The 26,285-nt window shown below is 38.8% G+C and overlaps 1 protein-coding gene across 1 annotated transcript in view; it reads right to left on the bottom strand.

The window, feature by feature from the left end:
* Positions 1 to 26,285, bottom strand: part of pappa2 (pappalysin 2) — a 141,809-nt gene that overhangs the window by 44,764 nt on the left and 70,760 nt on the right. Inside the window, exons 36-39 of the mRNA XM_062068795.1 lie at positions 22,335 to 22,933; positions 18,285 to 18,433; positions 15,731 to 15,870; positions 15,013 to 15,166 (exon numbers count right to left, since the gene is read on the bottom strand). Of these exons, the coding sequence (XP_061924779.1) occupies positions 15,013 to 15,166; positions 15,731 to 15,870; positions 18,285 to 18,433; positions 22,335 to 22,933 (1,042 nt within the window). The remainder of the gene's footprint in view (positions 1 to 15,012; positions 15,167 to 15,730; positions 15,871 to 18,284; positions 18,434 to 22,334; positions 22,934 to 26,285) is intronic.

Genomic DNA, 26,285 nt, shown 5'->3' with positions numbered 1-26,285 from the left:
ACAGTGCAATGGGTTGGAAGCGGATAGTACAATGGGTTAGAAGAGAACAGTTCAATGGGTTGGAAGAGAATAGTACAATGGGTTAGAAGAGAATAGTACAATGGGTTGGAAGAGAATAGTACAATGGTTGGAAGAGCATAGTACAGTGGGTTAGAAGAGAATAGTACAATGGGTTAGAAGAGAATAGTACAATGGGTTAGAAGAGAATAGTACAATGGGTTGGAAGAGAATAGTACAATGGTTGGAAGACAATAGTACAATGGGTGAGAAGAGAATAGTACAATGGGTTAGAAGAGAATAGTACAATGGTTGGACGAGAATAGTACAATGGGTTAGAAGAGAATAGTACAATGGGTTGGAAGAGAATAGTACAATGGGTTAGAAGAAAATAGTACAATGGGTTGGAAGAGAACAGTAAAATGGGTTAGAAGAGAATAGTACAATGGGTTAGAAGAGAATAGTACAGTGGGTTAGAAGAGAACAGTACAATGGGTTAGAAGAGAATAGCACAATGGGTTGGAAGAGAACAGTACAATGGGTTAGAAGAGAATAGTACAATGGCTTGGAAGAGGATAGTACAATGGGTTAGAAGAGAACAGTTCAATGGGTTGGAAGAGAATAGTACAATGGGTTAGAAGAGAATAGTACAATGGGTTGGAAGAGAATAGTACAATGGTTGGAAGAGCATAGTACAGTGGGTTAGAAGAGAATAGTACAATGGGTTAGAAGAGAATAGTACAATGGGTTAGAAGAGAATAGTACAATGGGTTGGAAGAGAATAGTACAATGGTTGGAAGACAATAGTACAATGGGTGAGAAGAGAATAGTACAATGGGTTTGAAGAGCATAGTACAATGGTTGGACGAGAATAGTACAATGGGTTAGAAGAGAATAGTACAATGGGTTGGAAGAGAATAGTACAATGGGTTAGAAGAAAATAGTACAATGGGTTGGAAGAGAACAGTACAATGGGTTAGAAGAGAATAGTACAATGGGTTAGAAGAGAATAGTACAGTGGGTTAGAAGAGAACAGTACAATGGGTTAGAAGAGAATAGCACAATGGGTTGGAAGAGAACAGTACAATGGGTTAGAAGAGAATAGTACAATGGGTTAGAAGAGAATAGTACAATGGGTTAGAAGAGAACAGTACAATGGGTTAGAAGAAAACAGTACAATGGGTTAGAAGAGAACAGTTCAATGGGTTAGAAGAGAATAGTACAATGGGTTAGAAGAGAACAGTACAATGGGTTAGAGGAGAATAGTACAATGGGTTAGAAGAGAACAGTGCAATGGGTTAGAGGAGAATAGTACAATGGGTTAGAAGACAACAGTACAATGGGTTAGAAGATAACAGTACAATGGGTTAGAGGAGAACAGTACAATGGGTTAGAAGACAACAGGACAATGGGTTAGAGGAGAAGAGTACAATGGGTTAGAAGAGAACAGTACAATGGGTTAGAAGAGAACAGTACAATGGGTTAGAAGAGAATAGCACAATGGGTTAGAAGAGAATAGTACAATGGGTTAGAAGAGAACAGTACAATGGGTTAGAAGAGAACAGTTCAATGGGTTAGAAGAGATTAGTACAATGGGTTGGAAGAGAACAGTACAATGGGTTAGAAGAGAATAGTACAATGGGTTAGAAGAGAATAGTACAATGGGTTGGAAGAGAATAGTACAATGGGTTAGAGGAGAACAGTACAATGGCTTGGAAGAGAATAGTACAATAGGTTAGAAGAGAACAGTACAATGGGTTAGAAGAGAATAGTACAATGGGTTAGAAGAGAATAGTACAATGGGTTAGAAGAGAATAGTACAATGGGTTAGAAGAGAATAGTACAATGGGTTAGAAGACAATAGTACAATGGGTTGGAAGAGAACAGTTCAATGGGTTAGAAGAGAAATGTTCAATGGGTTAGAAGAGAACAGTTCAATGGGTTAGAAGAGAATAGTACTATGGGTTAGAAGAGAATAGTACAATGGGTTGGAAAAGAATAGTACAATGGGTTGGAAGAGGATAGTACAATGGGTTAGAAGAGAACAGTTCAATGGGTTGGAAGAGAATAGTACAATGGGTTAGAAGAGAATAGTACAATGGGTTGGAAGAGAACAGTATAATGGATTGGAAGAGAATAGTACAATGGGTTAGAAGAGAATAGTACAATGGGTTAGAAGAGAATAGTACAATGGGTTAGAAGAGAACAGTATAATGGGTTAGAAGAGAATAGTACAATGGGTTAGAAGAGAATAGTTCAATGGGTTAGAAGAGAACAGTTCAATGGGTTAGAATAGAATAGTACAATGGGTTAGAAGAGAATAGTACAATGGGTTAGAAGAGAATAGTACAATGGGTTGGAAGAGAACAGTACAATGGGTTAGAAGAGAATAGTACAATGGATTAGAAGAGAATAGTACAATGGGTTGGAAGAGTACAGTACAATGGGTTGGAAGAGAATAGTACAATGGGTTGGAAGAGAATAGTACAATGGGTTGGAAGAGGACATTACAATGGGTTGGAAGAGAATAGTACAAAGGGTTGGAAGACAACAGTACAATGGGTTAGAAGAGAATAGTACAATGGGTTAGAAGAGAATAGTACAATGGGTTGGAAGAGAATAGTACAATGGGTTAGAGGAGAACAGTACAATGGCTTGGAAGAGAATAGTACAATAGGTTAGAAGAGAACAGTACAATGGGTTAGAAGAGAATAGTACAATGGGTTAGAAGAGAATAGTACAATGGGTTAGAAGAGAATAGTACAATGGGTTAGAAGAGAATAGTACAATGGGTTGGAAGAGAACAGTTCAATGGGTTAGAAGAGAAATGTTCAATGGGTTAGAAAAGGACAGTTCAATGGGTTAGAAGAGAATAGTACTATGGGTTAGAAGAGAATAGTACAATGGGTTGGAAAAGAATAGTACAATGGGTTGGAAGAGGATAGTACAATGGGTTAGAAGAGAACAGTTCAATGGGTTGGAAGAGAATAGTACAATGGGTTAGAAGAGAATAGTACAATGGGTTACAAGAGAATAGTACAATGGTTGGAAGAGCATAGTACAGTGGGTTAGAAGAGAATAGTACAATGGGTTAGAAGAGAATAGTACAATGGGTTAGAAGAGAATAGTACAATGGGTTAAAAGAGAATAGTACAATGGTTGGAAGACAATAGTACAATGGGTGAGAAGAGAATAGTACAATGGGTTAGAAGAGAATAGTACAATGGTTGGACGAGAATAGTACAATGGGTTAGAAGAGAATAGTACAATGGGTTGGAAGAGAATAGTACAATGGGTTAGAAGAAAATAGTACAATGGGTTGGAAGAGAACAGTACAATGGGTTAGAAGAGAATAGTACAATGGGTTAGAAGAGAATAGTACAGTGGGTTAGAAGAGAACAGTACAATGGGTTAGAAGAGAATAGCACAATGGGTTGGAAGAGAACAGTACAATGGGTTAGAAGAGAATAGTACAATGGGTTAGAAGAGAATAGTACAATGGGTTAGAAGAGAACAGTACAATGGGTTAGAAGAAAACAGTACAATGGGTTAGAAGAGAACAGTTCAATGGGTTAGAAGAGAATAGTACAATGGGTTAGAAGAGAACAGTACAATGGGTTAGAAGAGAATAGTACAATGGGTTAGAAGAGAATAGTACAATGGGTTAGAAGAGAACAGTGCAATGGGTTAGAGGAGAATAGTACAATGGGTTAGAAGACAACAGTACAATGGGTTAGAAGATAACAGTACAATGGGTTAGAGGAGAACAGTACAATGGGTTAGAAGACAACAGGACAATGGGTTAGAGGAGAAGAGTACAATGGGTTAGAAGAGAACAGTACAATGGGTTAGAAGAGAACAGTACAATGGGTTAGAAGAGAATAGCACAATGGGTTAGAAGAGAATAGTACAATGGGTTAGAAGAGAACAGTACAATGGGTTAGAAGAGAACAGTTCAATGGGTTAGAAGAGATTAGTACAATGGGTTGGAAGAGAACAGTACAATGGGTTAGAAGAGAATAGTACAATGGGTTAGAAGAGAATAGTACAATGGGTTGGAAGAGAATAGTACAATGGGTTAGAGGAGAACAGTACAATGGCTTGGAAGAGAATAGTACAATAGGTTAGAAGAGAATAGTACAATGGGTTAGAAGAGAATAGTACAATGGGTTGGAAGAGAACAGTTCAATGGGTTAGAAGAGAAATGTTCAATGGGTTAGAAGAGAACAGTTCAATGGGTTAGAAGAGAATATTACTATGGGTTAGAAGAGAATAGTACAATGGGTTGGAAAAGAATAGTACAATGGGTTGGAAGAGGATAGTACAATGGGTTAGAAGAGAACAGTTCAATGGGTTGGAAGAGAATAGTACAATGGGTTAGAAGAGAATAGTACAATGGGTTGGAAGAGAACAGTATAATGGATTGGAAGAGAATAGTACAATGGGTTAGAAGAGAATAGTACAATGGGTTAGAAGAGAATAGTACAATGGGTTAGAAGAGAACAGTATAATGGGTTAGAAGAGAATAGTACAATGGGTTAGAAGAGAATAGTTCAATGGGTTAGAAGAGAACAGTTCAATGGGTTAGAATAGAATAGTACAATGGGTTAGAAGAGAATAGTACAATGGGTTAGAAGAGAATAGTACAATGGGTTGGAAGAGAACAGTACAATGGGTTAGAAGAGAATAGTACAATGGATTAGAAGAGAATAGTACAATGGGTTGGAAGAGTACAGTACAATGGGTTGGAAGAGAATAGTACAATGGGTTGGAAGAGAATAGTACAATGGGTTGGAAGAGGACATTACAATGGGTTGGAAGAGAATAGTACAATGGGTTGGAAGACAACAGTACAATGGGTTAGAAGAGAATAGTAGAATGGGTTAGAAGAGAATAGTACAATGGGTTGGAAGAGAATAGTACAATGGGTTAGAGGAGAACAGTACAATGGCTTGGAAGAGAATAGTACAATAGGTTAGAAGAGAACAGTACAATGGGTTAGAAGAGAATAGTACAATGGGTTAGAAGAGAATAGTACAATGGGTTAGAAGAGAATAGTACAATGGGTTAGAAGAGAATAGTACAATGGGTTGGAAGAGAACAGTTCAATGGGTTAGAAGAGAAATGTTCAATGGGTTAGAAAAGGACAGTTCAATGGGTTAGAAGAGAATAGTACTATGGGTTAGAAGAGAATAGTACAATGGGTTGGAAAAGAATAGTACAATGGGTTGGAAGAGGATAGTACAATGGGTTAGAAGAGAACAGTTCAATGGGTTGGAAGAGAATAGTACAATGGGTTAGAAGAGAATAGTACAATGGGTTACAAGAGAATAGTACAATGGTTGGAAGAGCATAGTACAGTGGGTTAGAAGAGAATAGTACAATGGGTTAGAAGAGAATAGTACAATGGGTTAGAAGAGAATAGTACAATGGGTTAAAAGAGAATAGTACAATGGTTGGAAGACAATAGTACAATGGGTGAGAAGAGAATAGTACAATGGGTTAGAAGAGAATAGTACAATGGTTGGACGAGAATAGTACAATGGGTTAGAAGAGAATAGTACAATGGGTTGGAAGAGAATAGTACAATGGGTTAGAAGAAAATAGTACAATGGGTTGGAAGAGAACAGTACAATGGGTTAGAAGAGAATAGTACAATGGGTTAGAAGAGAATAGTACAGTGGGTTAGAAGAGAACAGTACAATGGGTTAGAAGAGAATAGCACAATGGGTTGGAAGAGAACAGTACAATGGGTTAGAAGAGAATAGTACAATGGGTTAGAAGAGAATAGTACAATGGGTTAGAAGAGAACAGTACAATGGGTTAGAAGAAAACAGTACAATGGGTTAGAAGAGAACAGTTCAATGGGTTAGAAGAGAATAGTACAATGGGTTAGAAGAGAACAGTACAATGGGTTAGAGGAGAATAGTACAATGGGTTAGAAGAGAATAGTACAATGGGTTAGAAGAGAACAGTGCAATGGGTTAGAGGAGAATAGTACAATGGGTTAGAAGACAACAGTACAATGGGTTAGAAGATAACAGTACAATGGGTTAGAGGAGAACAGTACAATGGGTTAGAAGACAACAGGACAATGGGTTAGAGGAGAAGAGTACAATGGGTTAGAAGAGAACAGTACAATGGGTTAGAAGAGAACAGTACAATGGGTTAGAAGAGAATAGCACAATGGGTTAGAAGAGAATAGTACAATGGGTTAGAAGAGAACAGTACAATGGGTTAGAAGAGAACAGTTCAATGGGTTAGAAGAGATTAGTACAATGGGTTGGAAGAGAACAGTACAATGGGTTAGAAGAGAATAGTACAATGGGTTAGAAGAGAATAGTACAATGGGTTGGAAGAGAATAGTACAATGGGTTAGAGGAGAACAGTACAATGGCTTGGAAGAGAATAGTACAATAGGTTAGAAGAGAATAGTACAATGGGTTAGAAGAGAATAGTACAATGGGTTGGAAGAGAACAGTTCAATGGGTTAGAAGAGAAATGTTCAATGGGTTAGAAGAGAACAGTTCAATGGGTTAGAAGAGAATATTACTATGGGTTAGAAGAGAATAGTACAATGGGTTGGAAAAGAATAGTACAATGGGTTGGAAGAGGATAGTACAATGGGTTAGAAGAGAACAGTTCAATGGGTTGGAAGAGAATAGTACAATGGGTTAGAAGAGAATAGTACAATGGGTTGGAAGAGAACAGTATAATGGATTGGAAGAGAATAGTACAATGGGTTAGAAGAGAATAGTACAATGGGTTAGAAGAGAATAGTACAATGGGTTAGAAGAGAACAGTATAATGGGTTAGAAGAGAATAGTACAATGGGTTAGAAGAGAATAGTTCAATGGGTTAGAAGAGAACAGTTCAATGGGTTAGAATAGAATAGTACAATGGGTTAGAAGAGAATAGTACAATGGGTTAGAAGAGAATAGTACAATGGGTTGGAAGAGAACAGTACAATGGGTTAGAAGAGAATAGTACAATGGATTAGAAGAGAATAGTACAATGGGTTGGAAGAGTACAGTACAATGGGTTGGAAGAGAATAGTACAATGGGTTGGAAGAGAATAGTACAATGGGTTGGAAGAGGACATTACAATGGGTTGGAAGAGAATAGTACAATGGGTTGGAAGACAACAGTACAATGGGTTAGAAGAGAATAGTACAATGGGTTAGAAGAGAATAGTACAATGGGTTGGAAGAGAATAGTACAATGGGTTAGAGGAGAACAGTACAATGGCTTGGAAGAGAATAGTACAATAGGTTAGAAGAGAACAGTACAATGGGTTAGAAGAGAATAGTACAATGGGTTAGAAGAGAATAGTACAATGGGTTAGAAGAGAATAGTACAATGGGTTAGAAGAGAATAGTACAATGGGTTGGAAGAGAACAGTTCAATGGGTTAGAAGAGAAATGTTCAATGGGTTAGAAAAGGACAGTTCAATGGGTTAGAAGAGAATAGTACTATGGGTTAGAAGAGAATAGTACAATGGGTTGGAAAAGAATAGTACAATGGGTTGGAAGAGGATAGTACAATGGGTTAGAAGAGAACAGTTCAATGGGTTGGAAGAGAATAGTACAATGGGTTAGAAGAGAATAGTACAATGGGTTGGAAGAGAATAGTACAATGGTTGGAAGACAATAGTACAATGGGTGAGAAGAGAATAGTACAATGGGTTAGAAGAGAATAGTACAATGGTTGGACGAGAATAGTACAATGGGTTAGAAGAGAATAGTACAATGGGTTGGAAGAGAATAGTACAATGGGTTAGAAGAAAATAGTACAATGGGTTGGAAGAGAACAGTACAATGGGTTAGAAGAGAATAGTACAATGGGTTAGAAGAGAATAGTTCAGTGGGTTAGAAGAGAACAGTACAATGGGTTAGAAGAGAATAGCACAATGGGTTGGAAGAGAACAGTACAATGGGTTAGAAGAGAATAGTACAATGGGTTAGAAGAGAATAGTACAATGGGTTAGAAGAGAACAGTACAATGGGTTAGAAGAAAACAGTACAATGGGTTAGAAGAGAACAGTTCAATGGGTTAGAAGAGAATAGTACAATGGGTTAGAAGAGAACAGTACACTGGGTTAGAGGAGAATAGTACAATGGGTTAGAACAGAATAGTACAATGGGTTAGAAGACAACAGTACAATGGGTTAGAAGAGAACAGTATAATGGGTTAGAGGAGAATAGTACAATGGGTTAGAAGACAACAGGACAATGAGGAGAATAGTACAATGGGTTAGAAGACAACAGTACAATGGGTTAGAAGAGAACAGTACAATGGGTTAGAAGAGAATAGTACAATGGGTTAGAAGAGAACAGTACAATGGCTTAGAAGATAATAGTACAATGGGTTAGAAGACAATAGTACAATGGGTTGGAAGAGAATAGTACAATGGGTTGGAAGAGAACAGTACAATGGCTTGGAAGAGAATAGTACAATAGGTTAGAAGAGAACAGTATAATGGGTTGGAAGAGAATAGTACAATGGGTTAGAAGAGAATAGTACAATGGGTTAGAAGAGAATAGTACAATGGGTTAGAAGAGAACAGTTCAATGGGTTAGAAGAGAATAGTACAATGGGTTAGAAGAGAATAGTACAATGGGTTAGAAGAGAATAGTACAATGGGTTGGAAGAGAACAGTACAATGGGTTAGAAGAGAATAGTACAATGGGTTAGAAGAGAATAGTACAGTGGGTTGGAAGAGAACAGTACAATGGGTTGGAAGAGAACAGTACAATGGGTTGGAAGAGAATTGTACAATGGGTTGGAAGAGAACAGTACAATGGGTTGGAAGATAATAGTACAATGGGTTGGAAGAGAACAGTACAATGGGTTAGAAGAGAACAGTACAATGGCTTAGAAGAGAATAGTACAATGGGTTGGAAGAGAATAGTACAATGGGTTACAAGAGAATAGTACAATGGGTTGGAAGAGAACAGTTCAATGTGTTAGAAGAGAACAGTTCAATGGGTTAGAAGAGAATAGTACAATGGGTTAGAAGAGAATAGTACAATGGGTTGGAAAAGAATAGTACAATGGGTTGGAAGAGAATAGTACAATGGGTTAGAAGAGAACAGTTCAATGGGTTGGAAGAGAAGAGAATAGTACAATGGGTTGGACGAGAATAGTACAATGGGTTGGAAGAGAATAGTACAATGGTTGGAAGAGAATAGTACAATGGGTTAGAAGAGAATAGTACAATGGGTTGGAAGAGAATAGTACAATGGTTGGAAGAGAATAGTACAATGGGTTAGAAGAGAATAGTACAATGGGTTAGAAGAGAATAGTACAATGTTTGGAAGAGAATAGTACAATGGGTTAGAAGAGAATAGTACAATGGGTTGGAAGAGAATAGTACAATGGGTTAGAAGAGAATAGTACAATGGGTAGGAAGAGAACAGTACAATGGGTTAGAAGAGAATAGTACAATGGGTTAGAAGAGAATAGTACAGTGGGTTAAAAGAGAACAGTACAATGGGTTAGAAGAGAATAGCACAATGGGTTGGAAGAGAACAGTACAATGGGTTAGAAGAGAACAGTTCAATGGGTTAGAAGAGAATAGTACAATGGGTTAGAAGAGAACAGTACAATGGGTTAGAAGAGAACAGTACAATGGGTTAGAAGAGAATAGTACAATGGGTTAGAAGAGAACAGTACAATGGGTTGGAAGAGAATAGTACAATGGGTTAGAAGACAATAGTACAATGGGTTGGAAGAGAATAGTACAATGGGTTAGAAGAGAATAGTACAATGGGTTAAAAGAGAATAGTACAATGGGTTACAAGAGAATAGTACAATGGGTTGGAAGAGGACAGTTCAATGGGTTAGAAGAGAATAGTTCAACGGGTTAGAAGAGAACAGTACAATGGGTTAGAAGAAAATAGTACAATGGGTCGGAAGAGAATAGTATAATGGGTTAGAAGAGAATAGTATAATGGGTTGGAAGAGAATAGTACAATGGGTTGGAAGAGAATAGTACAATGGGTTAGAAGAGAACAGTTCAATGGGTTGGAAGAGAATAGTACAATGGGTTAGAAGAGAATAGTACAATGGGTTGGAAGAGAATAGTACAATGGGTTAGAAGAGAATAGTACAATGGGTTGGAAGAGAATAGTACAATGGTTGGAAGAGAATAGTACAATGGGTTAGAAGAGAATAGTACAATGGGTTAGAAGAGAATAGTACAATGGTTGGAAGAGAATAGTACAATGGGTTAGAAGAGAATAGTACAATGGGTTGGAAGAGAATAGTACAATGGGTTAGAAGAAAATAGTACAATGGGTTGGAAGAGAACAGTACAATGGGTTAGAAGAGAATAGTACAATGGGTTAGAAGAGAATAGTACAGTGGGTTAGAAGAGAACACTACAATGGGTTAGAAGAGAATAGCACAATGGGTTGGAAGAGAACAGTACACTGGGTTAGAAGAGAACAGTTCAATGGGTTTGAAGAGAATAGTACAATGGGTTAGAAGAGAACAGTTCAATGGGTTAGAAGAGAATAGTACAATGGGTTAGAAGAAAATAGTACAATGGGTTGGAAGAGAACAGTACAATGGGTTAGAAGAGAATAGTACAATGGGTTAGAAGAGAATAGTACAATGGGTTAGAAGAGAACAGTACAATGGGTTAGAAGAGAACAGAATGGAATGAATCAAATATTTCATGTACAGTATTTCTGTCGGGAAGTGGGACTTTTTCACTTATTAACGTTTGATCTGTTTACGTTATTAATGTGTTATTAATCGTAACTAGGAGCCCCTCCCACCAACTATATTAATGTGTTATTAATCCTAACTAGTAGCCCCTCCCACCAACTATGTTAATGTGTTGTTAATCCTAACTAGGAGCCCCTCCCACCAACTATGTTAATGTGTTATTAATCCTAACTAGTAGCCCCTCCCACCAACTATGTTAATGTGTTATTAATCCTAACTACGAGCCCCTCCCACCAACTATGTTAATGTGTTATTAATCCTAACTAGTAGCCCCTCCCACCAACTATGTTAATGTGTTATTAATCCTAACTAAGAGCCCCTCCCACCATTTATGTTAATGTGTTATTAATCCTAACTAGGAGCCCCTCCCACCAACTATGTTAATGTGTTATTAATCCTAACTAGTAGCCCCTCCCACCAACTATGTTAATGTGTTATTAATCCTAACTAGGAGCCCCTCCCACCAACTATGTTAATGTGTTATTAATCCTAACTAGTAGCCCCTCCCACCAACTATGTTAATGTGTTATTAATCCTAACTAGGAGCCCCTCCCACCAACTATGTTAATGTGTTATTAATCCTAACTAGTAGCCCCACCCACCAACTATGTTAATGTGTTATTAATCCTAACTAGTAGCCCCTCCCACCAACTATGTTAATGTGTTATTAATCTTAACTAGTAGCCCCTCCCACCAACTATGTTAATGTGTTATTAATCCTAACTAGTAGCCCCTCCCACCAACTATGTTAATGTGTTATTAATCCTAACTAGTAGCCCCTCCCACCAACTATGTTAATGTGTTATTAATCCTAACTAGTAACCCCTCCCACCAACTATGTTAATGTGTTATTAATCCTAATTAGGAGCCCCTCCCACCAACTATGTTAATGTGTTATTAATCCTAACTAGTAGCCCCTCCCACCAACTATGTTAATGTGTTATTAATCCTAACTAGGAGCCCCTCCCACCAACTATGTTAATGTGTTATTAATCCTAACTAGGAGCCCCTCCCACCAACTATGTTCATGTGTTATTAATCCTAACTAGGAGCCCCTCCCACCAACTATGTTAATGTGTTATTAATCTTAACTAGGAGCCCCTCCCACCAACTATGTTAATGTGTTATTAATCCTAACTAGGAGCCCCTCCCACCAACTATGTTAATGTGTTATTAATCCTAACTAGTAGCCCCTCCCACCAACTATGTTAATGGGTTATTAATCCTAACTAGGAGCCCCTCCCACCAACTATGTTAATGTGTTATTAATCCTAACTAGTAGCCCCTCCCACCAACTATGTTAATGTGTTATTAATCCTAACTAGGAGCCCCTCCCACCAACTATGTTAATGTGTTATTAATCCTAACTAGTAGCCCCTCCCACCAACTATGTTAATGTGTTATTAATCCTAACTAGGAGCCCCTCCCACCAACTATGTTAATGTGTTATTAATCCTAACTAGTAGCCCCTCCCACCAACTATGTCCAAATCTACCCAAACGGCTCCCGATCCTTTGTGCTACATTTGTGCTGCAAAAATGTTTTAATGTCTAACTATTATAGTCCTTAAGTTAACGACCAATTAGGAATAGTAACCATCTCCAACATAAAAATAACTATAATAGTTAGACCACACATTTTTTAAACACAAACTAGCACAAACGTAGCACAAACAATTGGGACAAGTTTGGGGAGATGTAGTTAGGGTCTTGTTATTATTAACAACACGTTAAGTACACGTTAATTACACATTAATTACCTAAAATGTCAATTTAAAAACCGCATTAGCACAAACTAACATGCTTGGAGCACAAACGAAGCACAAATGATTGGGACAAGTTTGGGGAGACATAGTTAGGGTCTTGCTATGATTAACAACATGTTAACTACACGTTAATTACACGTTAATTACACATTAATTACACGTTAATAACATAAATTTTTATTTTAAAACAGCATTGGCACAAACGAACATGTTTGGAGCACAAACGTAGCACAAACGATTGGGACAAGTTTGGGGAGACGTAGTTAGGGTCTTGTTATGATTAACAACATGTTAATTACACGTTAAGTACCCATTAATTACACATTAATTACACGTTAATAACATAAAATGTTCATTTAAAAACAGCATGGTCACAGAGGAACATGTTTGGAGCACAAACGTAGCACAAATGATTGGGACAAGTTTGGGGAGACGTAGTTAGGGTCTTGTTATTATTAACAATACGTTAATTAAATGTTAATTATGTGTTAATTACATGTTAATTACACGTTAATAACATAAAATGTACATTTAAAAACAACATCGGCACAAACAAACATGTTTGGAGCACAAACATAGCACAAATGATTGGGACAAGTTTGGGGAGATGTCTTTAGGGTCTAGTTATTATTAAGAACACGTTAATTACACGTTAATTACACGTTAATAACACAAAATGGTCATTTAAAAACTGCATCGGAACAAACGAACATGTTTGGAGCACAAACGTAGCACAAATGATTGGGACAAGTTTGGGGAGACGTAGTTATGGTCTAGTTATGATTAACAACACGTTAATCACCTGTTAATTACATGTTAATTACACGTTAATAACATAAAATGTCAATTTAAAAACCGCATGGTCACAGAGGAACATGTTTGGAGCACAAACGTAGCACAAATGATTGGGACAAGTTTGGGGAGATGTAGATAGGGTCTAGTTATGATTAACAACACGTTAATTACACGTTAATTACATGTTAATTACACGTTAATAACATAATATGTAAATTCAAAAACCGCATGGTCACAGAGGAACATGTTTGGAGCACAAACGTAGCACAAATGATTGGGACACGTTTGGGGAGACTTAGTTAGGGTCTTGTTATTATTAACAACACGTTAATAACATGTTAATTACATGTTAATTACATGTTAATTACTGTTAATAACATAAAATGTTCATTTAAAAACAGCATCGGCACAAACTAACATGCTTGGAGCACAAATGTAGCACAAACCAATGGGACAAGTTTGGGGAGATTTTGACATAGTTAGAGACTTGTTATGATTAACAACACGTTAATTACACGTTAATTACACGTTAATAACACAAAATGGTCATTTAAAAACCGCATCAGAACAAACGAACATGTTTGGAGCACAAACGTAGCACAAATGATTGGGACAAGTTTGGGGAGACATAGTTAGGGTCTTGTTATGATTAAAAACATGTTAATTACACATTAATTACACGTTAATTACATAAAAAGTGTTAATATTTTGAAAACCACATCAGCACAAACGAACATGTTTGGAGCACAAACGTAACACAAACGGTTGGGACAAGTTTGGGGAGATGTAGTTAGGGGTCTTGTTATGATTAATAACAAGTTAATTACACATTAATTACACGTTAATTACACGTTACTTACACGTTAATAACATAAAATGTTCATTAAAAACAGAATCAGCACAAACAAACATGTTTGGAGCACAAACGTAGCACAAATGATTGGGACAAGTTTGGGGAGATTTTGACATAGTTAGAGACTTGTTATGATTAACAACACGTTAATTACACGTTAATTACACGTTAATAACACAAAATGGTCATTTAAAAACAGCATCGGCACAAACGAACATGTTTGGAGCACAAACGTAGCACAAACGATTGGGACAAGTTTGGGGGGATGTCTTTAGGGTCTAGTTATGATTAACAACACGTTAATTACACGTTAATTACATGTTAATTACTGTTAATAACCTAAAATGTTAATTTAAAAACAGCATCGGAACAAACGAACATGTTTGGAGCACAAATGTAGCACAAACGATTGGGACAAGTTTGGGGAGATTTTGACATAGTTAGAGACTTGTTATGATTAACAACACGTTAATTACACGTTAATTACACGTTAATTACACGTTAATAACACAAAATGGTCATTTAAAAACCGCATGGTCACAGAGGAACATGTTTGGAGCACAAACGTAGCACAAATGATTGGGACAAGTTTGGGGAGACGTAGTTATGGTCTTGTTATGATTAACAACACGTTAATTACACGTTAATTACATGTTAATTACACGTTAATAACATAAAATGTCAATTCAAAAACCGCATGGTCACAGAGGAACATGTTTGGAGCACAAACGTAGCACAAATGATTGGGACAAGTTTGGGGAGATTATAACAACGTACATTATTTCAGGATGTATTTCGTCATGATTTAATTTCCTAATGATTGATTGTAATAAAAGTGATCAATGAGAAAGTGTGGTTTTGGACTCACCTGTGTAACTCATGTAATTGTTGTAAGGTGTGTCCTGGTAGACGGTGATGCCACAGCTGTCGTTCACAGCTCCAGGATCATGGCAGCTTTTGGACTTGGGTGTCGGTGCCGTGTCAGCACAAAGATCTCCCGTTTCCATGGATGCTGTTGTCTCCTGCTCTTGGGCAAAGTGCTGATGTTGTACCTTTACAGTTTTACAAACAGTCCACCATGTTCATGCTGGGTTTATGCCAGCCCTAGCCTGGTTTTAAAAGTACCTACACGGTCCCAGTTGTACCCATGTAGGCCCCCGGGGGGGACGGGGGAATGTCCCAGAATGTCCCAAAAATTGCAAATGACAAACGAGGTTCCCAAAAAGGTTTGAAATGTACCCAAATAGGTTCCAGCCCCGTACTGGTTGGCCATTTTTTATAGTCTAACAGCAGGACTTTTAGAAGCATGTCCATTTGGGCTCCTTTGGGATCTTAGGACAATGTGGGTTCCCCTGGGGTCTCGAGGGTAAGATGGTCCTTTCTCGCGTAGTTTGGGAATTCAGGTATGTTAGCCCATTTGAATTCAAGGACTATCTTGGATACAAGTTAATACGGCCCAAACCCTTTGGGGCCACTTCTGGTTAGAAAGAACCCCTAAAAGTATGCGGGAGGAGGTCTACAATGTAACTCCTGTGGACTTGGAGGTAAGGGTGTGCATAAATATACCAAGGTAAAATGTGTGTTACCTGACATGGGTCGTCGCAGGATTCTCGTTCGCTTACTCCCTTGAAGACATGGTACAGTCCAAGAATGTGACCCATTTCATGGATCATGGTGTTGTGGTGGCCACTTGTGCCAAAATAGGATGGGTTCAGCACCATTCCACCTGAGGAGAGGAACTACAAATTCTTAGGAAGGTTGAAGTAGAATTACTATTCAGATATCTTATTTTCCTCAGACTGTCGTTCAGAGAACTTCCACCAAAATGATGTAAGAGCTGTTAGGCCGGGGCGGTTTGTCTTTCTGGCAGTGGTGTGTCTCTGGGCCCCTCTGGTGGGGCGTCCCATCTCTGTCCTGCCTGCGCGGGTTATGGTCTCTTACTGGATCAGGCGCTGGTTGTCTTCTGCCTCTACCATGCCTTGTCCACGGGCGGGTGTGCCTGTCTTTCTGGCAGTGGTGTGTCTCTGGGCCCCTCTGGTGGGGCGTCCCATCTCTGTCCTGCCTGCGCGGGTTATGGTCTTTTACTGGATCAGGCGCTGGTTGTCTTCTGCCTCTACCATGCCTTGTCCACAGGCGGGTGTGCCTGTCTGCGCCATTTCAATTGGCCTGTTGCAGGTCTGGTCCTGGGAGGCCTTGTCCCTGATCGGCATGCCTGTGTGGGGGATGGTGATTTTTCTGTTGTTGCTTGAGCACTGCACCTGCGTTTTGGGTGGGGCTTCCACACCAGTCTTCAGAATATACAATGTCTTCAAACCTGGGGAAATATATTTTCATCCATCACGAATGCAGCTGGGATAGGCTCCACCACCCCCCGCGACCCCGAAAGGGACAAGCGGTAGAAAATGGACGGATGGATCTTCTCTGTTCAGTGTTGTTTTGTTTTTTTGGTTAACAAAAAGTATGGGCCACTTGGGTACGGGTTACAAACATGTCTGATTTGTGTTTATACCTTAAAGCTGCAATTGTCAGGATTGTATGGTAAGTGATATCGGGATACCGAGTATTCTCCTCTTCTGTGCAACATCAGCATATTGTTCAAATGTCTTGTCTTGTTTTTCAGGTTCATAGTAGAGAAAGAGGCCAATTCAGGACAGATCCGGGCGGGCATGGTTTCTATGTTCCGACTCGTATATCAAGATATGATTTTGAAAGGTTTTTGGGGCTCGCAAACATTAAAAATGGTTTCCAACTTGCAGAACCTTAGACTAGCCTAACATTCACGAGATATCAATTTCTTTGGAACTCAAAAGCTTAATCGTCTCGTAACAAACATGAAGTCTTTGTTTACCTCTGCTCCTGGACTTTGTCACCCTAATCCTGCCTCTGAATTGTTTGTGTCGTAGCCGGGTTGTCCCAACATTCCACCAAACTAAAAATGTCACACCTGTGTCTTCTTCTCTCGTTGCCTGATCCCAGTGGAACAGTATATTGATATTGGCAAGAGGGAGTTGCTGGTTGGCATGTTCCACCTACAGGGATAGCGGAACTTGGTTTGATGGTTCCAGCCATCCCCTCCCCAAACTGACTTACCCCAAGATCCTGGTTATCTGTGCTTGGCTCGAAGGCTCAACTCCAGTCTTCTTAACTTCACATTTTTCGACTGTTCGAAGCCTAGAATGCCTGACAATTTTATTGACTGGATGTACTACCTTCTGAGGAGAATCCCCAGAACCTCATCCTCTTGAAGCTCCCCCAGCCTTTGATTGGTTACTCCAGAACTTTGACCTGAACTGCACTGAGTCCACTGCCCATTCTGGTGGCAGATGCAAAGAGCGGGTGTCAAGGTCGTAACAGGACTTCAGACAAAGCGTTTGCTGCCTTCCTTTGTCCTTTACACAACCCACCCTGCTCTTGGTCCAATGTTGCATTGGACTTTGTCTCTGGTTTGCCGAGCTCCTAGTTATACATGTTGTTTTTCTTTTGTGGGAATCCTACGGCCAGGGTCTCAAACAGTAGTCCACAGTTTTTGTGATCGGTCACTCCTGCAGTTTGGCCTCAGGATTTTATCCTAAGGCAAACAAATGGAGATGGAAAATCGGGATCTGGAGGCAGCCCCCCGGCTTGCAGTCCTTCCACCTCCCACTGATCAAGTACACCCATGCACAACACCCTCACTGGCATGTCTCAGATTTGCTCAGTCTATGAGTTCCAGCCTTTTTATCTCAAGAATCCAATCACCTGCCCCCCTGTGGTCGATCGCCATCGCATTCTTGCCCCTTGGACAGAATATCTGGCTGTCCTCCATCAGCCGCCTGTGGGTACATTCATCTAGGAAACTCACATCCAGTTTTGGTGAAACTTGAGTGCTTGATTGTGTTGTCACCTCTTTGCTGTCAACCTTATTCTCCCCCTCTCTCTCCTTGACTGTTCACAAAGCAACGCCTTACCTTGGCTAATTGATGGGCACTGTGCCTAAAGAAGGGGAAGAAGTTTTCAGTTTCAGAACTGAGAGGGTTGTGGTACCTGGGGGCACTTGTGAGTCTGTTCTCCTGGTCTTGACCACTCAAGAAGTTCAATGTTCCTTCTTCTCCCTGCCTTAGTTTGGGCTTCAACAATCATTACCAAAGGTCATTGAATTACCTTGGTGTGTCAGAGCTTCCTTTGCCCACGGCCAGGTTGCTGCTCCGGCTAGTTCTTCTCGTACAGAGTTGCTGGCAAAGAAGACATTGAGCGTGTCTGTGCCACTCAGGTGAAGCTCCTGCTTCAGCTCTTTCACACTCATGTAGGCCCTATGGGAGGAAAAGATTGGAAGAAAAAGTCACTTTGGACTTCTGAAGCAGGACTAGACAAGAAACGGGTGATTTTTAGGCCATTCAATCAACTGCATCTGGACTTTGAAGACGTTTGGCCTCTCACCCGAGCACTAGGTCTTGCTCATAGACTTAAATCGGTCCGATCTGGTCTAGACCTACATACTAAACACACGTACCTACTAAACACACTTACATACTAACATACTTGCATACTTAACACACTTATCATACACAACACACTTAAAACACTTATATACCAAACACACTTACATACTAACATACTTGCATACTTAACACACATATTATACACAACAAACATACTTAAAACACTTACATACTAAACACACTTACATTCTTAACACACTTACATACTAATATACTTGCATACTTAACACACACTTATCATACACAACACACATACTTAAAACACTTACATATTAAAAACACTTACATACTTAACACACTTACATACTAACATATTTGCATACTTAAAACACATATCATACACAACACACTTAAAACACTTATATACTAAACACACTTACATACAAACATACTTGCATACTTAACACACATATTATACACAACACACATACTTAAAACACTTGCATACTAAACACACTTACATACTTAACACACTTACATACTAACATACTTGCATACTTAACACACACTTATCCTACACAACACACATACTTAAAACACTTACATATTAAAAACACTTGCATACTTAACACACTTACATACTAACATACTTGCATACTTAACACACACTTATCCTACACAACACACATACTTAAAACACTTACATATTAAAAACACTTGCATACTTAACACACTTACATACTAACATACTTGCATACTTAACACACACTTACCATACACAACACACATACTTAAAACCCTTACATATTAAAAACACTTACATACTTAACACACTTACATAGTAACATGTTTGCATACTTAACACACTTATCATACACAACACACTTAAAACACTTATATACTAAACACACTTACATACTAACATACTTGCATACTTAACACACATAGTATACACAACACACATACTTAAAACACTTACATACTAAACACACTTACATACTTAACACACTTACATACTAACATACTTGCATACTTAACACACATATTATACACAACACACATACTTAAAACACTTACATACTAAACACACTTACATACTTAACACACTTACATACTAACATACTTGCATACTTAACACACACTTATCCTACACAACACACATACTTAAAACACTTACATATTAAAAACACTTGCATACTTAACACACTTACATACTAACATACTTGCATACTTAACACACACTTATCCTACACAACACACATACTTAAAACACTTACATATTAAAAACACTTGCATACTTAACACACTTACATACTAACATACTTGCATACTTAACACACATATTATACACAACACACATACTTAAAACACTTACATACTAAACACACTTACATACTTAACACACTTACATACTAACATACTTGCATACTTAACACACACTTATCATACACAACACATATGCTTAAAACACTTACATATTAAAAACACTTACATACTTAACACACTTACATACTAACATACTTGCATACTTAACACACTTATCATACACAACACACTTAAAACACTTATATACCAAACACACTTACATACTAACATACTTGCATACTTAACACACATATTATACACAACACACATACTTAAAACACTTACATACTAAACACACTTACATTCTTAACACACTTACATACTAATATACTTGCATACTTAACACACACTTATCATACACAACACACATACTTAAAACACTTACATATTAAAAACACTTACATACTTAACACACTTACATACTAACATATTTGCATACTTAACACACATATCATACACAACACACTTAAAACACTTATATACTAAACACACTTACATACAAACATACTTGCATACTTAACACACATATTATACACAACACACATACTTAAAACACTTACATACTAAACACACTTACATACTTAACACACTTACATACTAACATACTTGCATACTTAACACACACTTATCCTACACAACACACATACTTAAAACACTTACATATTAAAAACACTTGCATACTTAACACACTTACATACTAACATACTTGCATACTTAACACACACTTATCCTACACAACACACATACTTAAAACACTTACATATTAAAAACACTTGCATACTTAACACACTTACATACTAACATACTTGCATACTTAACACACACTTATCCTACACAACACACATACTTAAAACACTTACATATTAAAAACACTTGCATACTTAACACACTTACATACTAACATACTTGCATACTTAACACACACTTACCATACACAACACACATACTTAAAACCCTTACATATTAAAAACACTTACATACTTAACACACTTACATACTAACATGTTTGCATACTTAACACACTTATCATACACAACACACTTAAAACACTTATATACTAAACACACTTACATACTAACATACTTGCATACTTAACACACATATTATACACAACACACATACTTAAAACACTTACATACTAAACACACTTACATACTTAACACACTTACATACTAACATACTTGCATACTTAACACACATATTATACACAACACACATACTTAAAACACTTACATACTAAACACACTTACATACTTAACACACTTACATACTAACATACTTGCATACTTAACACACACTTATCATACACAACACACATGCTTAAAACACTTACATATTAAAAACACTTACATACTTAACACACTTACATACTAACATACTTGCATACTTAACACACTTATACACAACACATACTTAAAACACTTACATACTAAGCACACTTACATACCTCACACACTTACATACTAAAATACTTGCATACTTAACACACTTATTATACAAAACACACATACCTAAAACACTTACATACTTAAAACACTTACATACTAAACACACTTACATACTTAACACACTGACATACTTAACACACTGACATACTAACATACTTGCATACTTAACACACGTATTATACACAAGACACAGCCTTAAAACACTTACATACTAAACACACTTACATACTTAACACACTTACATACTAACATACTTGCATACTTAACACACATATTATACACAACACACATACTTAAAACACTTACATATTAAAAACACTTACATACTTAACACACTTACATACTAACATACTTGCATACTTAACACACTTATACACAACACATACTTAAAACACTTACATACTAAGCACACTTACATACCTCACACACTTACATACTAAAATACTTGCATACTTAACACACTTATTATACAAAACACACATACTTAAAACACTTACATACTTAAAACACTTACATACTAAACACACTTACATACTAAACACACTTACATACTTAACACACTGACATACTAACATGCTTGCATACTTAACACACTTATTATACACAAGACACAGCCTTAAAACACTTACATACTTAACACACTTACATATTTACCATACTTACACACTTATCTATCGAACATACTTTTACACAACACACTTACATACTTGACCTACTTACATACTTGACATACTTGTATGCAAAACACACTTACATACATATATACTGTACATACATATATACATATATATATATATATATATATTTATATATACATATACATATACATGTACATACTGTATATACATATACATATACATATACATATACATATACATATACATATACATATACATACTGTATATACATATACATATACATGTACATATACATATAGGAGGTATTATTAGTGTGCATACCTGTCAGGTGAGTGTGGATCAAAGCAGGTGTTGAGGACATCTGTCACCTGAGGGTCACAGCAGTCTCCATCGTCGTAGTCGTAGAGGACGCTGTTACATTCGGCGTGACAGCGGCCATCTTGTCTCTTCCAGCTGGAACAAGGTCCCGGCCTGAGACAGTCTCCTCCGTCGTGACCCGTCCTGGGGTGGTCACACTCGGGGTCGCAGCGCCCGTTTCCTATCTTGCCCACGTGACAGTTGCTGAGGATCAACCTGCGCCTCAGACTGGAGTTGGTGACGGCCAGCACGCTCAGGTCAAAGGTGATGTTGTACGGCGCCAAGGCGGCAATCAGCGCCCCGTGCTGCAGCTGGATCTGGTCCCGGGACACGGTGGGGTTCTGGCCGTCGTCCTGGCAGAGGTTGACGATCCTGTAGCGCAGTCGCTTGGGAGAGCGAAGCTGCCAGTGACGGTTGTAGCCCCACATGATGTCCGTGTTGTCACAGGACGTCACGCCACAAGGGGGCGCTAAGAAGGGGGACACCAGTCCTACGTCAGGAAGTGGACTGATAATGATCTCTGGATGGAAGTCCACCTTGCACGGGGTCCACATCTGCTCCACCTGCACAACACCACCTTTTACATTTCAATTTCCATGCATCTGCTCCACCTATCCGGCGTAGCCTCCTCTCCAGTACACCTGAATAGACCTTCCCGGGAAGGCTGAGGCGTGTGATCCCACGATAGTTGGAACACACCCTCCAGTTCCCCTTCTTAAAGAGAGGAACCACCACCCCGGTCTGCCAATCCAGAGGTACCGCCCCCGATGTCCACGCGATGCTGCAGAGTCTTGTCAACCAAGACAGCCCCACAGCCTCCAGAGTCTTAAGGAACTCGGGGCGGATCTCATCCACCCCCGGGGCCTTGCCACCAAGGAGCTTTTTAACTACCTCGGCAACCTCGGCCCCAGAAATAGGAGAGCCCACCACAGATTCTCCAGGCACTGCTTCCTCATAGGAAGATGTGTTGGTGGGATTGAGGAGGTCTTTGAAGTATTCCCTCCACCGATCCACAACATCCGTAGTAGAGGTCAGCAGAACACCATCCTCACCATACACGGTGTTGATAGTGCACTGCTTCCCCTTCCTGAGGCGGCGGATGGTGGTCCAGAATCGCTTCGAAGCCGTCCAGAAGTCATTTCCATGGCTTCCCCGAACTCCTCCCATGTCTGACTTTTTGCCTCCGCGACCGCTGAAGCCACACACCGCTTGGCCTGTCGGTACCTGTCAGCTGCCTCCGGAGTCCTATGAGCCAAAGAACCCGATAGGACTCTTTCTTCAGCTTGACGGCATCCCTCACAGCTGGTTTCCACCAACGGGTTCTAGGGTTACCGCCACGACAGGCACCAACTACCTTGTGACCACGACAGACACCAACCACCTTGTGACCACAACAGGCACCAACCACCTTGTGACCACAACAGGCACCAACCACCTTGTGACCACAACAGGCACCAACCACCTTGTGACCACGACAGGCACCAACTACCTTGTGACCACGACAGGCACCAACTACCTTGTGACCACAACAGGCACCAACTACCTTGTGACCACAACAGGCACCAACTACCTTGTGACCATGACAGGCACCAACCACCTTGTGACCACAACAGGCACCAACTACCTTGTGACCACAACAGGCACCAACTACCTTGTGACCACAACAGGCACCAACTACCTTGTGACCATGACAGGCACCAACCACCTTGTGACCACAACAGGCACCAACTACCTTGTGACCACAACAGGCACCAACTACCTTGTGACCATGACAGGCACCTACCCCCTTGTGACCACAACAGGCACCAACTACCTTGTGACCACAACAGGCACCAACTACCTTGTGACCACAACATGCACCAACTACCTTGTGACCATGACAGGCACCAACCACCTTGTGACCACAACAGGCACCAACTACCTTGTGACCACAACAGGCACCAACTACCTTGTGACCACGACAGACACCAACCACCTTGTGACCACAACAGGCACCAACCACCTTGTGACCACAACAGGCACCAACCACCTTGTGACCACAACAGGCACCAACCACCTTGTGACCACGACAGGCACCAACTACCTTGTGACCACGACAGGCACCAACTACCTTGTGACCACAACAGGCACCAACTACCTTGTGACCACAACAGGCACCAACTACCTTGTGACCATGACAGGCACCAACCACCTTGTGACCACAACAGGCACCAACTACCTTGTGACCACAACAGGCACCAACTACCTTGTGACCACAACAGGCACCAACTACCTTGTGACCATGACAGGCACCAACCACCTTGTGACCACAACAGGCACCAACTACCTTGTGACCACAACAGGCACCAACTACCTTGTGACCATGACAGGCACCAACCCCCTTGTGACCACAACAGGCACCAACTACCTTGTGACCACAACAGGCACCAACTACCTTGTGACCACAACATGCACCAACTACCTTGTGACCATGACAGGCACCAACCACCTTGTGACCACAACAGGCACCAACTACCTTGTGACCACAACAGGCACCAACTACCTTGTGACCATGACAGGCACCAACCACCTTGTGACCACGACAGACACCAACTACCTTGTGACCACAACAGACACCAACCACCTTGTGACCACAACAGGCACCAACCACCTTGTACCCTAACCCTAACCCTAACCCTAACCCTAACCCTTACACCTAACCCTAACCCTAACCCTAACCCTAACCCTAACCCTTACACCTAACCCTAACCCTAACCCTAACCCTAACCCTAAACCTAACCCTAACCCTAACCCTTACACCTAACCCTTACACCTAACCCTAACCCTAACCCTAACCCTTACACCTAACCCCAACCACAACCCTAACCCTAACTGACATTACCATACATGTGTTAATATGTTAATACATTTTAAGCAACATTAACATACATTTGTTAATTTATAATACAATTTTAACTGCGTTAAATACATTTGCTAATATGTTAATTCCAATGTAAGTTAATAATAATTTACAAATGTATGTTAATGACAGTTGAAAATGCATTAAAATCATGAAAAAATTAACAAATGTATGTTAAAAAGACTTAATGTGGTTTAAAGTGTATTAGCATATTAGCAAATGTATGTTAATGCCAGTTAAAATTGTATTACAAATTAACAAATGCATGTTAAAAAGACTTAAAAAATGTGTTTTAATGTCAGTTAAAAAGGTATTATAAAATAACAAATGTATGGTTAATTTTGTCAATTTATTAATACAATTTATTAACATACATTTTTAAAGTCTTATTAACTTACATTAGTTAATTTTGTCAATTTATTAACACAATTTAACTGTCATTAACGTACACTTGTTAAGTCTTATTAACTTACATTAGTTAATTTTGTCAATTTATTAACACAAATTAACTGTCATTAACATACATTTGTTAAGTCTTATTAACTTGAATTAGTTAATTTTGTCAATTTATTAACACAATTTAACTGTCATTAACGTACATTTGTTAAGTATTTTCTCACCTGCATGTGTTAATTTTGTCAATTTGTTAATAGAATTTAACTGTCATTAACGTACATTTGTTAAGTCTTATTAACTTACATTAGTTAATTTTGTCAGTTTATTAACACAATTTAACTGTCATTAACGTACATTTGTTAAGTCTTATTAACTTACATTAGTTAATTTTGTCAATTTATTAACACAATTTAACTGTCATTAACGTACATTTGTTAAGTCTTATTAACTTACATTAGTTAATTTTGTAAATTTATTAACACAATTTAACTGTCATTAACGTACATTTGTTAAGTCTTATTAACTTACATTAGTTAATTTTGTCAATTTATTAACACAATTTAACTGTCATTAACGTACATTTGTTAAGTCTTATTAACTTACATTAGTTAATTTTGTCA

Source organism: Entelurus aequoreus, linkage group LG14, assembly GCF_033978785.1.
Source record: "Entelurus aequoreus isolate RoL-2023_Sb linkage group LG14, RoL_Eaeq_v1.1, whole genome shotgun sequence".
NCBI lineage: Eukaryota > Metazoa > Chordata > Actinopteri > Syngnathiformes > Syngnathidae > Entelurus > Entelurus aequoreus.
The sequence above is the reverse complement of the archived record's forward strand: the minus strand, read 5'-3'. Positions and strand labels throughout refer to the sequence as shown.